At 34.8% G+C, this 19,500-nt stretch overlaps 1 protein-coding gene across 5 annotated transcripts in view; it reads right to left on the reverse strand.

Moving 5' to 3' along the window:
* PCDH17 (protocadherin 17) overlaps positions 1-19,500 on the reverse strand; it is a 99,928-nt gene that overhangs the window by 18,830 nt on the left and 61,598 nt on the right. For 4 of the 5 annotated variants that reach the window (XR_009611396.3, XM_060637039.3, XM_060637040.3 and 1 more), the window contains one exon: positions 1,615-1,698. The exons of the other annotated variant lie outside the window; for it this stretch is intronic. Coding sequence is in view for 3 of the 4 variants with exons in the window: in XM_060637039.3 (XP_060493022.3) it covers positions 1,615-1,698 (84 nt within the window). In the remaining variant the exon portion in view is untranslated. The remainder of the gene's footprint in view (positions 1-1,614; positions 1,699-19,500) is intronic. 5 annotated transcript variants of the gene reach the window in all.

Here is a 19,500-nt window from a genome sequence, read left to right on the forward strand (position 1 = left end):
ATAACTCCCAAAGGGCCCAGTGTTTCAAGTTAATAGACAGTCATGGTGAAGCACAGGTGTGCACATGCACACACATGTACATTCACCAGAAGCATGCATGTGGACATGAGCAGAGTGTCAGTGTCAGATTAAGAGAGAGATTTTTAGGGACACATAAAATAATGTGCAGACATTTACATTCTAAAAGCCAAAATGCTTTTTTTGCTATAAATTTTACCCTTAAATTTAATTCTTACATTGAAGTTGAAAATAAGAATTGATAAATAAAACTCTTTTTCCCCAATCGATTATAATTTAGTAAGTGTGAAATCACAACTATTTAAGGATGACAAGGATGATTTTATATAGATGTGTCAGTATATGTGTATGTACATGCACTCATGCTGTCAAACTTTCCACCTTACTTCCCCAAATTGGAAATAAGTAAAAATTTCCTCACTGCAACACTGTTTGAGGCCTTTTCTTGTATTTTCTCTCCAATTTCCATTCATTTCCATCTAAAAATAATGCAACCTCTTCTCTTTTCTTAGCTTGAGTAAAGCAACACAAATAAATATAACAGTAATAGATTACTGTAACATACATGTGCATTTTTCAACCACAGCGACAACTTGATATATTAATTTTCTCCATTGGCTTGTTTCCCTCGTGTAGAGATTAAACTACCGAGAAACCAATGAAATCTCTCAAAAGCATTCAAATGACTCAGACTTGGACTATATACAACCCAGAGTTAGAAGAATATCATGAAATGAGCTAAAATTTCACCTGAGATATATACTTCTTTCTGTCATTCACTTAATCCATCCAGTTATTTCAAATTTCAATGTGTTTTCCTAGATTATGTGAGTCACATGTAGAGCATACTTCCAAATTAAAATATATCGACAAAATTTATCGAGTTCAGGGGATTTTAATTTTGAGCTTCACTAGCTGTTGCAATTGACATGAACTTGGTTCCGCCCTGCCTTTAGGAATCTGTATTAGGGTGATGTGTACCGATTTTACAAAGTAATGTGTAAAGAAGCCTTTAATATATTTCCATAAAATAACACATCTAATTTGGAATGTAATTGCCTGTTCAAAGTGAAAGAAGAATTTGTGGACCCAATTTCTCAGGTGAAACAGTTTCTTCTTCAGAATTCAACAGTGATGTACCTTGCTCTATACCAACAACTAACATTCAAGGAAAATAACCAATCCCCTCTCCTATATCAGCCCTCTCTCTATCCCACCAATTTCTTCCTTAGCATTTCCCTAGCACTAACTCTGAAGTGAAATTTGTAAAAGCGGTGATTTTTTACATTAAGCAATTAAGAATTGGACCACTTACACTCATTTAAGAACTATAAATGTGAAAAAAACAAACCCTGATATAAATGAATATGTAGTTTCTCTTTTCAACCCTTAACCTTACACAGCTTTTCCTGAAATATTGAAAGTAGCGATGCAAATAAAATAGAATAAATTACTTATTTACTATTCTATTTTCCTTTAAAGGAATAAAGTCTACACATTCCGAATTTATGTGTGGATAGTCTTATGAGTGTCATCATGTAACAAGTAAAATTCGGATCACAGAGAAGAAAGCCAGCAGATGAAGAAATTGCTCACCTGGAGGAAGTAGGTCAACAGACTGAAGTCTAGTTGTGATGGTGTGTAGGGTGAGGATAGCAAAGGAAAGCAAAGTCGGGAATGCTTGAAAAATAAAATATTTTTAGTTAACAAATAGAAAAACCAAATGGGAAAAAAGGGCCAATTGAATCATGAATCCTTCTCTATTGATTGAAATTTTTATATTAAAATCCTTTAGATTGATCAATCCCTGACAGATACGGTCATTTGTATTTCCCCAGGTGCATAAAACTTAGTGTGACTGGAAGAAAATTACTTTGGGGGCGTATTTCCGTTTAGAGGAGATAGAAACAATGCAAAGTAGCTATAAGAATGCCTAGGTCAATGGGAAAAATACTCCTGCGATGATGGATTCTTTTATCCTAAATAAAATAAAAAACCTTTCTGTAGTAGTGGGTAGAATATGTAAAAAATCAGGCCACCAAAATCAAAGTTGCAGACTGTCTATTCTTTAATATCCCTAGAGAACAAGGCTCTAATAAAAGTTTTCGCTGCTAGTGAAATTTTGATGTGTATCGTCTGGAGCTTGAAACAACAAACTGTTTGAAACTTAGCTGTTTACTCAATCCCCTAGAAACCGTTGATTGTTAAAAGCGTATTGATTTTAGTAATAAGAAATATATATATTTCTGAAACAATTTCAACTCTTTTTTTATCCAACACATGACAATAAATGTTATTGTTATAAAGAAATGCTGCATTTTGTTTTTATTTTTGTTTTGCTTTTTAAGCACCTCTAACTTGGGCATATATGGATGCGTATAATTGATCAGTTTCTTAGACAAAAAAAGAATGCTTTGTTTGCATCTAAATGCATAGTGAATATATGAAATCAATTGCTATCTAAAAGTCATGCCAAAAAAAAAAAAAAAAAAGGCCTGTTGGTGAGTAAAGTAGCTTTATTTTTCAAATAGTCTCATTTTCTTATTTTCAACCTTTATTCAACATCTGTTGTTTGCCCCTCCCCTGGAATGTAATTATGCAGGATTCCAATGTAAAACAGGTTGAGTAGTTAATAACAGGCAGCTCAAACATTTTTCCACACTGTTTCCCTGCAGATGTTTACTCTCATTTTTTTTTTTTCTTTTCTCCCCTGGCTTTGTGTTTAATTTGTGTATGTTTCTCTTCTATTCTTCAAGTATATTCCCACAACAGATGGAAACACCTGAAAATAAGTCTGCCTCATGCACATGTTTAAATGATGTCTATTGTGATATTAGCACAGAAAAGAGAATAGAGAATATTGGTTTACAGAAAAAAATAATCTGTAAGTCACCTTGTTACTATGTTCAATTTAAAATTCTGAAGAGATGATCTAGTTTTTGCCAAAGACATTTGCCAAAGTTTATAGTCTACAACCTTCATTTGTTCTTATTTTGTTACCAAGTTCATTTGTCTTTTTTGCATTTGGCACAATTCTCTTAAATTTTCAGTCCTACCAGAAATTGCACTTTTTTCTATCCACTGACCATTTTACTATGTAAAAGGCACTCTACATTCCCTTGATAATAATTCAAACTCAGCAATCACTATCTAACATAGTTTAGATATATTCAAAGTATATCATATATTTTTAAATAATATTACCAGAGTCATATAAGGTATAGAATTCTTTTGTTCAGAAAAATATATTTAATTGAAATTGGAGGAAAAAAAAAAAAGACAGGTATAGGCTGTGCACTGGGTTGGGTATTGACCCCCATATGTCCACCGGGAACATCAGAATATGACCTTATTTGGAAAGAGGGTCCTTGCAAATCTAATTACTTTAGATGAAGTCATACTGGATTAGAGTGGGCCCTGATCCAATGTATGATGTTCTTGTAAGAAAACTGAGACACAGAGACAGTTGTGTAGAGAAAATGCCATGCGAAGGTGGAAGTAGAGATTGGAGTGTTTTGTCTAGGATTGCTGGCAATGACCAGAAGTAAAGTAGCTAGAGGCAAGGAAAGATCCTCCTGGAGAGCCATTAGAGAGCACATTCCTGCTTATACCTTGATTTTGGACTTCTGGTCTTCAGAACTGGGAGAGAATAAATTCCTGTCATTTTAGGCCACCTAGTATTGCTCGTTATGGCAGCCCTCTGATACTGATTTTGGTATCCAGAAGTGATATGCTGTTGGAACAAATATGTAAATATGTGGAAGTGACTGTGGAACTGGGTAATGGGAATAAGCTGGAAGAGTTTTAATATGCATGGTTTTTAAAAGCCTGGATTGCCTTGAAGAGACTATTGGAAGAAATACAGACATTAAAAAACTGAATTTAATGATTCTCCTCTGAGCTCAGTAAGAAGTAAGGCTAACTATAGAGGAAGTTTCTATCATGTTTGAGGATATACGTGTGGCTTTATCCTCAATAGCAGAATGTAGACAGAAATATGAATGTTAAAAGTGCTTCTCGTAAGGTTTCAGGTGGAAATGTTATTGGACACTGGAAGGCAATGCTTGTTATGAAGTGGCAGGAAACTTGGACAAATTGTTGGGTGAAAAGTAGAACTTGTCCTTGATGAATTTGGATATTTAGCTGAAATGCTTCCCAGCAAAGTGTAGTAGGTGTGAGCTGGTTTCTCCTTTCTGGCTATAGTAAAATGTGAGAGCAAAGAGATCAACTAAGGAATGAACTTTTAAGCAAAAAGAAACCAACAATTGATTTGGAAAATTCACTATCAAATCGCATGTTCTGGAAACAAGGACAAAGGTGTGGCTGGACAGTCTTTGGCTGTAGTGATTAGGGTGTTATCTATGACTCTAATCAACCATCATAAGAGAAGTCAGGAGTAGAGATAAGGTTACTGAGGAAAGATCTGTGGAGAACACTCTTGTCTAATTGTGTGGATCCCCTCAACATCCAGAAGACAAAGTTTTTGAGAATTTTACATCACGCTGCTAATGTGGACTGAAAGAGACAGAGATGAGACAAAATGAAGGAAAAATTACTCTGAAGTACAGCCACAGATACAGGGACCAGGAAGGGTGGGTTACTGCCCCAGAGAGTCAAAAAGCTTAAAGGAGTGAGCACACAATTACTTTCAGGCCTTGAAACCTAATGGAATTTGCCCCTATGCGTTGCCAACTTCCTTGACTACTAACCCCTTTGTTCCTTCCATTTTCACCCTCTAAGAATAAGAATGTCTACCCTGTGCTTGTTCCATCATTGTATTTTGGAAACAGGTAATTTCTTTTCTAGTGTGATAGGTCTGTGAAAGAAGAGGAAGGTTGCCTAGGAGGGACCATACCCAGATTCTCCCCTACACCTGATTTAGCTGCTGAGATGTGAGACTTTCTTAGTTGATATTTAGATTTGATTTGGGACTTAGAGTCCTGCTAGAAAGGTTTGAGATGCGTGGATGATAGCGGGAGGAGGTGGATGGATTTTGTAAATGGGATGCATGTGAATTTGGGGGTCCAAAGGATAGACTGGGTTGAATACTGCTCCTTCACAATTCATGTCCTCATGGAAAATCAGAATGTGACCTTATTTGGAAACAGGGTCTTTGCAGACATACTTACTTAAGATGAAGTCAGGTAAGTTAATATTAGGGTGGGTCTAAATCCCATGACTGCTCTCTTCATAAGAAGAGAAACAAGACACAGCCATGGTCATACAAGGGAGAATACCATATGGCCATGGAAGCAGAAATGGGAGTGACATGTCTAGAACTGCTGGCAACCACCAAAAGCTAGGAACAGGCAAAGAAGAATCCTCACCTAGAGCTATGACAGCATGGCCCGGCTAATACTTTAATTTTGGACTTCTAGCCTCTAGAACTGTGACAGAATAAATTCCTGTGTTTTTTGAAGCCACCCAATTAGTAGTGTTTTGTTACAGCAGACCTAGGAAACAAATACAGATTGTCAAAACAAACAAACAAACAAAACAAAACAAAACAAAACAACAACAAAACCCCCCCAAAACCCAAAAAACTTCAAAATATAAAATACCCAGAAGGCAAAAAATTGCTATGGCGAATGACATGGGGCAAATAAAAAGCAGATTCTAGAAGAGTAAAACAAGATAGATATGAATGAATTAAAATGTTGTCTTCTGTATTATGGTTCATAAATAAACTAAATTTGGGGGGCGCCTGGGTGGCTCAGTCGGTTGAGTGTCCGACTTCGGCTCGGGTCACGATATCGCAGTTCGTGAGTTCGAGCCCCGCATCGGGCTCTGGGCTGATGGCTTGGAGCCTGGAGCCTGCTTCCGATTCTGTGTCTCCCTCTCTCTCTGACCCTCCCCCGTTCATGCTCTGTCTCTCTCTGTCCCAAAAATAAATAAACATTAAAAAAAAATTAAAAAAAAAAAAAAACAAACTAAATTTGGTGTAAGAGATGGGTTCATATGCCAGTAAGATTGAGTATAAGACCTAACTGAAATCATCCAAAAAAAAAATATGTATGTATGCATGTGTGTGTGTAAGATAATTCAATTGTAGCAAGTACTTTGAAATAGAGTATTTTCTTTAAATGCCTGCAAATTAATAGCTCCTTGTGCTTATTTTCTAATTTTCTAAGTTTGCTTAACTACTCTCCTCAGTCTCCATTACTTTGATTTTTATGTCTACTAATCACATCTTCAGTACCATATGTAATGCAAACTTTGCTTAAAATTTCCATCTATACTAGTGAGTTCTTGAACAAAATGTGACTTATAACTTAAACAAAATGCACATATGTACATATACATGCATAAGTGTTGGATTAACAAAAACAAGATAGTCTCTTATAAGGAGAAAACACCTCCATATATATAAATATGGCTTCAAATACATGCATGTTTTCAGTTAGAAACTTACTCAGCATTACCTGAAGGCATGTATTAATAAATGTTTCCATTTTATGGGAAATGAATGCATAAACATTAAAATAGTCAATTTTTATACTTGTTTTATTTTACTTGATTTTTAATTTAAGTGGAAAAAGTATGGCAGAAATATATTTCCCTTAAGAAACATGATACTAAGGGTGCCTGGGTGGCTCAGTCAGGTGAACGTCTGACTCCTAATTTTGGCTCAGGTCATGATCCCAGGGTTGTGGGATCCAGCCCTAAATCGGGTTCTGTGCTGAGTGTAGACATTGCTTAGGATTCTCTCTCTCTCTCTCTCTCTCTCTCTCTCTCTCTCTCTCTCTCCAAACACTAAATCTGCAGGTTGCTGGATTTTGGACTTTTTCTCAGCCTCCAGAACTGTAAAAAATAAATTTCTGTTTATAAACATCCAGTCTATCAAAACTTGTTAAAATAGCCCAAAAGGACTAAGGTAAGTATTTACAGAGAAAAGATCATTTAATATTAATATACTGGGACATAAAGTACAAAAGAAACACAATGTATGTGTGTGTGTGTGTGTGTGTGTGTGTACTAAATTAACTTAAAAAGAAATACTTTTGCTAATGATGCATATAACTATTGTAATATACAGTATATTTTGGTGAAATTTAGTATCACATCATGTTTTTTAATGTTAATTTATTTTTGAGATAGACTGAGAGAGCATGAGCAGGGAGGTGCAGAAAGAGAAGGAGACAGAGAATCCCAAGCAGGTTCTGCACTGTCAGTGCAGAGCCCAATGCCGGATTTGATCCCACAAACTGTGAAATCATGACCTGAGCTGAAACCAACAGTCAAGATGCTTAACTGACTGAGCCAACCAGGCGCCCTCATGAGTCCCATTCTAAAGAGCTCTATCTAGCCTTATGCCCTAGTCTTCTCCCAAAATCATCATACTGAAGAATAGGTTTCAGTCTATGAATTTTGAGAGGAAACAATCATTCAGTCCATAGCAGCACTCCACTGCATGAAGGAAATAAATGCTGTAGGAGGAGAGAAGACTACACGTCAAATAACTCTACGAAAGAAATGCAACCAGATCTCACAACTGGTCTGTTTTGGAAAGACCTAAAAATGAAAAAAAAAAAGTGATATATAGCAGTATATGTTAGTTATTGAGTATTCATGTGCTCTTTGCAAGTGCAAAGCCTAAGAATCGATCCGAGTTACGCATCTCTCGAAGTGATTGCATCTAATGGTGTGTAAAAACTGACATTAGTATCTTACACATAAATGCAAGAAATGTATCTCTTGCTGTTTTGTTATACTGTTCACAGTAGAATATTTCTTCCATGTTATTTCAGTTTCTTTAAATGAAAAATCAATGCATGCTTTATTGCAGCATAGAAAATTGCTCCCTGTCACTCTGTTCCAAATAATGTCTTCTAAGTACCGTGCCTCCCTCTTAAGTTTCAGTGGGTTCTTGGTAGGGATTTGAACCACCGAGCTATGCTTTACAATAGCAAAGAGCTATTAAATTAATTTTTCCTTGCTATTTGGCTCTCAATCATTAATGCTGACCCAGAAAAAGAATGCAAAATTAAATTTTCAAAACTGATTTATATTATCAGAACTGTAATCAAAAGGAAACAATACTTGATATACTTTGGGTTTTCTACAAAAGTTCAGCTATTATTAGGCTGCTTTAGTGAGCAGATTTTATAATCTGTAATGCTTCCCAAAAAGCCACGAAGGCATTATAGGCCATGTAATCATCATTATCTTTGACGATAGCTACAGAGAAGAGGGAAATCATTTAATCCATGTTACTTTGATGTCAAAACAAAATGGCACACTGACAGGTACAGGCCGGGTTATGATTCAATTTCAGAGATTACAAACCTATGTAGCTGAATTCTTATTCATTTTAGTTTTGATATCAGAGGACAGGTATCTAAGAATATTAAAACATCCAACTATGTCAGAAGAAGATCTTATCTGAAAATTTCTCTGTGTATTTCCTTCATTCAACAATAACAATGGCAGTAAAGAAAAAGATAAGTCAACATTCTTATTGCGACAGAAAGCAAACATCACTAGAGGGCTATGCAGGCAAAAATACTGAGCTTACATATATTCCACAAGTACAAATGAGCTATATTCTGAAAGTTTATTCCTTGTTCTTACTTTGGAATTCAACATGTATTTTATTGCATTAAAAGGCCATAGTAAAATAGATTCTTAGTTTAGTTTACAAAAACCTGCTTAACTCGTAGGGTGGCCAACTATAGTACTAAGAATACTAATTCTGGCTTTATTTTGAAGTCCTAGCAACAAGGAACAATAAAACATAAGAGGAAGTGGAGGAGGAAGGAGCTGGTTCCCTTCAGCCCAGACACCGGAGGGAGTCCATGAGGATATATGAGTAAGAGTTTGTTTTCTTCCAATCTCCTTTGTTCTCGCTTCTGTGTCTTTCCTCCATTTAACACTCTTTCTTCCACCCTTCAATTTATTAGACGTCCCTTCTTTTCCCAACTGAGAAATATTACATTGTCTGACTGACTCCCTCAATAAGTTTGCTATGCTCCCAAATTACCTAAAGGCTTTTCTTCCCTCAAGAAAACGCTCTTTCACGCCAAGCAGTTCATATCTGGTGTACGTTGCGCATACAAACATGAAAGCAAGCTGATTAAGTTTATCCAAATTCATGGGACTGAATAAACCCTTAATTCTCTCAAAATTTAGGGGAAAACACTGCACGTCTTTTGAGCTTTTTAATGGATTTCTTGGCCAAAGAGTCCATGTCCTTGCAAAACTGGTAACATTTACAAAACTAGGTAACGGTCTCATCTGTGAAAACTGATCAAAGTCAACCGGTGACATATAAACACAATTGGGGCAGCACACACAAATGCGCACGGGCACCTGCGTACACACAGATGCACGCACGCTCGTGCAGAGAGACAGAAAGGCCAGTGTCACATGGAACCTGCCAGCATCCCTAGCCGGCCCTGCTTCTAATAGCTATTTCCTTTTCCCGCTTTCTGAAGGCACAGCCAGCAGCAGGGGTTCAGAATGTGGCAAAGACAATGAGGAAGGGAGAGTGTTCTGCTGTGTATGTGGGTCATTTATAAATCAGACACCGCTCGTCTTGCGACACGCAGCTGCATATCACACTGCAGAGTTCTTTCAGTACTCCAAGGGCGCGGTGCAGGCAATGAGAGGGCAGCCGTGTCCTAGAGCCTTTGACTCTAGCTGTCCGCTCTGGGTGGGCAGTTGAAAATTTCAGTCCTTAAAACTGTACTCTTACAAATGTAAATAGTATTTGGCTTACAAATAATAACAATGAAGAAGGCCAGAGATGGAATCTGGCAAACCCCATAGCTGGGTCTGACGTCTCACGCTGTCTGTTCTGGGTCAAACCGCTGAACTTCTGCGTTCTGTCACTTCCTCATCTGCAAAATGGGGCTATCCTCATGGGGCTGTTGTGAAGGTTAAATGAGCACATGCATGCAAAGCACTTAGAACAGTTCACAGAAGCCACTCAGGGAATGCTGCCATTAAGTTGCAATGCCAGGGCAGTGCCGGCAAGTCCAAGAAAGTACAATACAACTTGTTCACAGACTGAGTGTGAATGTGGAGCCTGTTGGAAGAGAAAGCCACTCATCTTGGGACTCAGTGGTTTAGCATTCCCCAACAAAACATGCCATTATTGCTGTTGCTTTTATTTTCAATATGCTCAGTAGAATACTTCTCACCCCAAATTCAAGCATAAAATGAGTAACATACGTATCTTTTAGGGGCGGTATAAATAACACACAGTTGCAGTGAAAAAGTCATAAATATATGTTTCTTTTCCTCCAGGGCATTTTTGGAATGAATGAAATCAGAACTCCAGAAACACTGAGGTTCTATCTCTATGCTTGGGTATTTAAGATTCACAAAAATAGACGAGGGACATTTTCCTGAAGGATAAAATGACTAGATGCAAAACAATTTAAATCATTACTTCCGTGTTAAAACAAATATTATAAAACAGAAAGCAAAATTATGGGTATTTTACAATTAGAACATGAGAATCCAATAACTCTAGCAGTTGTGAGAAGACTCCTATGTATGTATTTACTGTCTTCTGCCTTTAGGGATACTTTGGTGGAAAAATCTAGAAATGCCAGAAAGGTAAAGGATTTGACTTGGGCCGCACACAAACTAGAAGCAGATTGAAGGTTAGAACTCATGTCCCACATCTACCATACAGGTCTTTTTCCACACTCTACTTCTAGAATTTCTTCAAAAAAATCAGGGAGTCAAAAGAGATAAATACAGTGACAGGTAATTTGGTAAACTGGGAAAAGTGTTGTGCTTTTGTTTTCCTTTGATTTTTTAAATTAAAAATTATTTTTCCCACCATATCTTAATGGTGGGAGAAAATAATGAGGAAGATTTATTTTTTATTCTTTTTTTTAATATTTTATTTTTAAGTGTTCTCTACATCCATCATGAGGCTTGAACTCACAACCCCAAGATCATGAGTCACATGCTCTAATGCTCTACCAGCTGAGCCAGCCAGGCACACCATTTGGCCTTCTATTCGTTATTTACATGTGGTTTACTAACATTCAAAGACATGATGACTCAAAAAAATACATCTTCTTTTATTCTTAATTAAACATTGTGGAAAGAACCTCATTTTCAGAATTACTTGGTCTGAACTTTTCTAAGTCAATTTCAGGTTTCCATGTATATGACTATCTGCTCACATATAGAATAATAGCTACATTGATACAGTTATTTTATATTTTTTCCAAAGGTAGTTAGAAAATATCAACATAACTGGAAACAAAAGAAAGCAGTATTTACTCCCACAGTCCCACAATCAGGCCATCTCTTAAATCAAGCATACACTCCAAACTTCTTTCCTTGTAACTATTGCTTATATGCGTACACAGTCTTTGTGTAGTTTAAATCTCAAAGGAAATGTAATTATGTGTGGTAATTTAAGTTTTAGGGATGAGAGGTTTAGAGATCATGCAATAAAATGTCTTTATTTTCCAGGTAAGAAAACTGAAGTTCAGAAGAGCTAGTAGCAAATAAATAAATAAATAAATAAATAAATAAATAAATAACTCTACTGATCCTGAGTACAGTTCTTTTCCCACATTCTATGTATCTATATATTTTTCTTTTTATGTTGCTTTTCTGTAGTAGTCACCCATAAATAAAAGGTGACCACATAACATATTGCCCAAGCAAGGGTATTTTTGAAAGTGATAGGGACCACTATTAATGATTATGTCTGGACAACAGGTGTAGACAGAGATTTTTCCTGAGGAAACCATGACAAATGATAGTCTACCCAGAAAGGTCAAGGTTAGCATCCTAGGATTTGTTTCTAAAAAGGTCATTTAAGAAATAAAAGACATACAGATTTTATTTAAGATCAACAATCTTAACATTATTTTTCTAGAAACTAATATGAATTTTAATCCTTTAAAACTGGAAAACAATGATATATTTATTGACTGGATTAAAAGATGTTTCGTCTATATACGTAGAAGAATGCAGTAGGAAATCTTTACTGCTTTTGTGACAAAAATCGGCACCACCACAAACAAAACTAAGGGAATGTTAGGGAAATCCATACAGAATATTAAGCTAATCAAAAACCTTTAAACCAAATTAAGAGCTATAAAAAGTAGTAATAAAAATATGCTTTGTAAAAAAAGCCTAATAAATATAGCAGCTAGTAAAAAAGCAACATACAAAAATAAAAGAAGAATAAAAAGGCATTAGATCCTTTTTATATAATTGCATTCTACAAGTATATACATTGTCTTGTATATACTTTCATTCTACCCAGCATGAAAATGCAAGTATGTCAAGAGACTGTATGAATTAATCATACAAAACAGAAGGGAGAAATATAATGTGCAAATTTGATGAAGCAAGTCTGGTGGTGCTCACTTGAGTAATCAAAGAATGACAGATCAATAATTAAAATTAGAAAGATAACTGAAAGAATAGTTTCTTTAAAATTCAGGAAATGGATAGAAAGGACACTTGACCTCTTTTTTTAATTTGGGGAAGAAATAAATCAGAGATATGAATTATTTCACACACACACAGACATACACACACAAACTTTAAAAACACAAATCAATGTAACATAACTAAATATAGACTCTCTAATATCTCTTTTGACACAACATCAATGCCTACAAGGGAATGCACACGTTCCAATAATACACGCCGAAACCATTCAGATGTACCATGGCTAGTAATTATCTAGGACACTAAAAGATCCTGGCAAAAGTTAATCTAATAAATCTGTCATTATCTTTAATACTTCAAATCTGTGCCTTGAGCTAAACAGTTGTCAAAACGGAGCTCTGTTTACATAGAACTGAATCCGAGTGGGGAAATAAAGATGTCAAGGATTTTCTATTTTTTTTCCTTTCAGTTGTTGACATGAAATGATTAGCTGGTACATTTTATTCTGACTTTCCTCGAGGTGTCAAAGGTCAGTTTTCCCCCTTATAAATATATGCTACATAACGTGAAGGTGACTGCTCATTTGAGTCCTTCACCTCAGAAAACTGGCTTTGGCAGTGTTTAAGTGTTTAAGGCCATTCCACAAGGCAACATTTCTGATTATTATATCTCTGTGACCTGAATGAATCAGCTTCAGAGTGAGAGACAATGTGTTGGAATATTTTTCTAAAGGGTCACACTATTTAATGATATCTATAAAACAGGTGAATTCATTTCACCACGTAGTACTCAAAATTAGGAATTGCAGTAAATTGTTCAAAACACAACATGGTGCTCTTTGGTGTTTTCAGCTTGCTGTTTCTCTGGAAGATTAAGAGAAAGCAGTATGATATTTATAAAACACCAAACATCAATGTTAGGACTCCGATTTTCCTTCAAAACTGTGACTGTGCATGTAAATGTTCTGTAACGTCAATTTATCTATCAGGTCACTAAGAAAAGTTTGTCCCTAAGAGCATCTCCCAGTAATGGTAATTAAAATAAGCACATGAATGATCATTTGCTATTTAAAAAATAAGCACAACAAACAAATAACTCCAAAACCCCTCTTCTCCTTCTATATGTATCCTTTTATATATTCTTTCCATATATATATATATATATATATATATATATATATACACACATATATATACATATATATATATGTGTATATATATATACACACACACATATATACATACATATATATAAACACACACACACAAAAGTGCAATATATATAGTATATATATATATATATATATACTATATATATATACACACACACACGCACAAGTGCAATCAATTCAGAACATTTTATAGGTCAATGATGTCACAAAATACATCAGATCAAGATAAAAATCCACCTGCTGAAATCTCTGTGTACACTGTTAACATCAAAATATACATTTTACTGGGGTTCCTGAGAGGCTCAGTCAGTTAAGTGACTGACTCCTGACTTTGGCTCAGGTCATGATCTAGCAGTTGGTGAGTTCAAGTCCCACGTCAGGCTCTGTGCTGACAGTGTGGTGCCTGCTTGGGATTCTCTCTCCTCCCTCTGTCTCTACCTCCCTCCCTGCCCTTCCTCAGTGCCCTCTCTCTCTCTCTCTTTCAAAAACAAAAATAAGCTTTAAATATATATCTATATATACATTTTACTGCTTTATCAAGATTATGGATATTCACTGTCCTAGAATTTAGATGCTCCACTGTTATGACTTGATTATCCATGGAAGAAACTGAAGCATATCTGAAATGCTAATGTGTTTTAATATATTTGAAAGATTGATGGTGAGGTAAGTAGAATTATGATTTATTTGTTTTCATGTAACAAAGATAAATTCATTTAATGTGCAATATGCCAGACTTATAGTCTTGGTTCCATTTTGTTTCCAACTTTCTTGGTAGACTTAAAAAAGCCACTTTTGTTTTGAGCTGTAGGATAAGGATGCTAAACACATAGACTGTGTTTTACTTCATTATTAGTATTCTATGATCTTAAAAAACATTCTAGAATATTCTAGATAGAATATAGAGAATATATAAAGCAGTCGTTTTTATTCAAGAGGTGTGATTTGGTAACAAGTGCTTCACAGTTCACTTTTGGTAGAAATGTGTTTATAATAAACTTAAATAGCAGATAATATGGTAACAGAGCTATTCATGTTAGATATAGGAGACACTTGGCTTCTTAACAACATTTTCCACATTTCGCTTTTTTTGGCAAAATCTTTGCATTTTTTTCTATATGAGTTGTATATAGTATATGTTATATTAACATAAATCAGATGATAGCTTACAAAACTAATTATCTCATCAGGAATAAAGAAAGTCATCTTAGATTTCTAGCATGAAATACTCATGCAAAAATTTGCTAAATTGCTTTTCTCCAACATGGTTACTCTGCATAAAAAGAATTGTATTTTATGAATAAATAGGAAATACTCTGCATAGCCATGAAAGTCTACAAAGAGTGGGAAAACAACCTGAATTCACAGGTTTTCAGCTTAATGAAAACAAGCTCAATGGAGAGAGGGGTATTTGAAAATATGAGCAGGTGCCTAAATGAACAGAAGATTGCCTTCATAAAAAATGGATCTTCCACTGTAAAAAAAAAAAACAAAAAAAAGCAGATGATTGCTCTAAAAAAGTAAAGTTTTAATAATGAATAAATAAATAAAGGATAAAAGACCAAAAAAAAAAAAATCACACAAATGATTCCACTTGATGTAAGTATTTCCTAACGATTTAAGTCTACTTTAAAAAAAAATGAGAATTATTTAAAACAAATCAAGTGGGCAATTATCAGTTTGTTGAGAGTATGTCAATCAATTATGGACGTGGGAGGAATTTAAGCAGATGAGAGCACTGCCACCCTTCATATTTGACTCCTTTCTTCTACTAACACACATAAAAACTTCAGCAGTTTCACTGCCATTTAGAAGGAAAATGGTTTTTTCCTCGTTGTGAATTTCAATTTATAATTCTTTTCTAATCTCTATTGTTAATGCTTAAAATGTGTAAAATCTTATACCTTGCTTAAAAAAAGAGAACCACTAACTTCTTTTACCCAATGGAAATGATAAAAATAAATTTAAATCTCACTATTAATGCTTTGAAAAATGTAATATATTTTACTGGATACAGTTTAAGACAGTGCAAAGAACTGATTCTAAGACATTTAAAACAGTCCAATTATTTTCCTTATTTTCTTGTTTGCAAAAAATTATTTCTTTTGTTAAAATAATCTATTTGAAGCAACATTGACATTTTCTAATGATATTCTATTTTAACATGTTCTTCTATTCATATAATATGATATTCTTTCTTAAAGTGTCAGGGCTAAATAAATTAGTTTACGTGAAATTTTAAATCCACTCATAAAAATTAACAAAATAAGAAGGATTTAGCTGTCTAAAACTGAGGATTTAAATAATGTTCAGCTGCAGTTTCCTTTTTGTATTCTAGAATGAAATAATATTTTCATAAAATGTTGTCTGTTGAAAGTTAAAAATACCGGTTTAGAAAACCCAGGTAATAGTTACAAATAAATATAATTTTATCAACCATCTCTTCTTATTGCTAATAGAACTGTTATAATATCATATATGTATAGAGTTTACAAACTCTATTCACATATAGCAATACATTTGAATTTCATCTCTAAAGAAGATAGGTCATTGTTATTTTTTCAAAAGGGTCCCGAATTTCACAATTAAAAGAACAAGTGGCAAAACTAAATCAGAATCTAGGTTTTCTTCCCTCTTATTTACTGCTACATGAAACAACATATCCTGAGGAGACTTAAAGTATAAGAATAATTGCACAGCTATAATCTCTTTTTTAGTAATGTGGAAATAACATCTAAATTACAGAATTACAGGTTGTTGGTTTTTTTTTTAAATTTTTTTAATGTTTATTTATTTTTGAGACAGAGAGAGACAGAGCACGAACGGGGGAGGGTGAGAGAGAGGGAGACACGGAATCTGAAACAGGCTCCAGGCTCTGAGCTGTCAGCACAGAGCCCGAGGCGGGGCTCGAACTCACGGACCGCGAGATCATGACCTGAGCGGAAGTCGGACGTTCAACCAACTGGGCCACCCAGGCGCCCCTGTTTGTTTGCTTTTATCTGTGAGGACATCGATGATATATGTAAAGAGTTCAATACAGAGCAGAGATGTGATAACTGGCAAAGAGGTATTCTACTGTATCGGTCCATAATTCTTAAATTTTGCCCAATTTTCCTATCCAAAATTAACTTTACTTCAGAAAAGCATAGTTTGAGGGAAATGAATGATAATCAGCAGGCCATAACTTAAAAATGGGTTGTTTTTTAGTACAATGTTTGGAGTAAATACAACTCCCCCTTAAAGACATAATTTATCTTTAGAAACCAGTCATTTCCCTTCCTTCTTGCTCTCCCTCTTTCCTCCCTCCTTCCTTCCTTCCCTTTTCCTTCCTTCCTTGCTTTCTTCCTTCCTTCCTCTTCACCCTTTCTTTCCTTTCCCTTCCTCCTCTTTCTTTTTCTTTCTTTCTTTCTTTCTTTCTTTCTTTCTTTCTTTCTTTCTTCTTTCTCATTTGTAATCTTACCTTTATCTTGTATGTTCATTATATGACAAACTTGTTTCTAGCATCATCCCCAAAACAAGGTGTTAAGCTAGCACTGATAGTAAGATGCAAAAACTTACAAACTAAACATGATCATGCCCCTTCTTTTTGAGAATTACTTAATTTTTTAAGATGAAATTATCAACGTACTTGGAGCCATCGTTTTATACCAGATACCCCACAACACAGAAAAAGCAACTCAACGTTCTCTTTTCCATACATGCAATTTTAACTTATTTAGAACAGAAAAACATAGTTAATTTCATTTCTTGTAGGCATTAAGAGACTGCATTAAAAATTATATTCAGTTGGATAATTGAGGCTTTCACTTCCTGGAACAAAAGTGTGTCCTACTTAGCAGGTATGCTGAGCAGCAATCAACTGGTTAATAACATACAAAACGCTAAAGTCTATATAGCACAAAGGCCAATATCTTTCTACTCCTCATCAGGGAATTATGGAAACATCCTGACCCAGCTCTCTGGACACACAGGAGTTGCCATCCTGATTCGGATCCTTGATTAATATACTATAGAATGATACATCTGGCAATGGCCTACATAGGATCTCTCTGAGGACTAGGGAAAAAATAGACTCTATTAAAATGGAACAATTATACTACCCTATACTGTGACGGTGTTTCAGTTCACAGCAAAACAAAATGAAAACAAAAAGGTTAAAAATTTTTAAATAATCAAATGATGATCTCAGGAGACTTTAGGATAACATAAAAAGAAGATAAAATTTACCTACGTATGGTTTATTTTAGAGACTAAAACTACTGCTTAGTGTGTTTATTCAACAATAAATAAATTCACACAGACTTCATTATGAAGGTTAAAAATTTGCTTCTAACTTCTGAATTAGCTAATGCTTCATGACACTTTTCTTAATACAGCATATTCAGTTCCACAGGACGTACCTGCATGTAAGATGAAGACTGACACCAGGATAGTCCTTCATTCTCCTAGAAACCTTGTCATATTCATCACTTTTTGGACTCTAACAATTGCTTTCTATGATGGTAAGTATGTAAGGCTTGCTGACATAATTTTACAGATAAAAAAATAGTACCTATTATACTGTAGGAGTTACATTGTGCTCCACAAATATTGTGGAGAGAACCCTTCTCCAACAGGCATTTTTCTTTTTTATTTTTTTAATTTTTTTTAACGGTTATTTTTGAGAGACAGAGACAGAGTGTGAGTGGGGGAGGGGAAGAGAGATAGGGAGACACAGAATCCAAAGCAGGCTCCAGGCTCTGAGCTGTCAGCACAGAGCCTGACACGGGGCTCAAACCCACAAACCAGGAGATCATGACCTGAGCTTAAATCGGACTCTTAACCGACTGACCACCCAGGAGCCCCTCCAGCATGCATTGTTAACAATGAACACCTCTGGCTGAGAAAATATAACATAAAGAGTCATACACTTTGACTGGTTTACCTAATTCTAGCTTTTACAAAGTTAACAACTGAGTCAAGATTCAACTTTTGAAACATCAAGGCAGGATTGATTTCATTTTCACCTAACTTGACCCAGAAAATAAATACGTAAAACTTGACAATGAAATATCCAAGATGTGTTGTTATCAATTATCTGGACCTGATATGCCATTCTTTATGTAGATCGACTAAAAAATATACTTCACTTTATGAAGCTACAGTTTATAAATTGGAAGATTCTTACAAACTACTTTGACTTTAATTGGTCTCTGAAGACAGAGCTTAAATTGATATAAAAGAATATAGAATATGAAACTGTAAAAACAATCTTAATAGGTTTTTAGAATTCCTTCTTAAATCAGGGATTTATAAAACCATGTTCTTCTTTATTTTGCAATATGTATACCATCCAGAGACAATAGAAGATCATAAAATGTGAGAAAAGTAGCATAAAAAGCCTTATAAAATTAAGAAAACAATTATTTGACATATGTGAAGTGCTGTGTAATAATTTAATCCTTCTTATAAAAGATATTTCTGAGTAGTTCAAAATTAAAAATTAAACAATAATCAATGTTAAATTACTTTATCACCACCATACTATTTGAAATAATAAGATCCAAATGATTTTGCACAATTTAATTCACCACTGCCAAATAAAATATATAGGGTCCACCTCTCCTCTGATCAAACCACAATTCCTCTAATAAGGTCAAACTTAAAATACGAAAGAACAATGCACATTTTTTAGTAGGCCTGAATTTGAAACTTAGAGTATTATTTGAGAAAATATATTCTGTGTCCTAAATGCTTGATAGGCTTAATAAAAGTGAACATATCAGGTTCCTGAAAAAAATTTTTTTTTCCTTAAGTGCTATTTTAATTCACAATGCGTTTATCACATTGAAGCAGAAAAAAGTGTCGATCTGTGTTCGAGTGTTCACTTGCTCCTTACTTAACAGCGGGAGCTTCCCTGGAATTTGAAAATTGTGGAAATACCTTAAAGAGGAAGT

The sequence above is a fragment of the Panthera onca genome, chromosome A1 (genome assembly GCF_046562875.1).
Source record: "Panthera onca isolate mPanOnc1 chromosome A1, mPanOnc1 haplotype 2, whole genome shotgun sequence".
NCBI lineage: Eukaryota > Metazoa > Chordata > Mammalia > Carnivora > Felidae > Panthera > Panthera onca.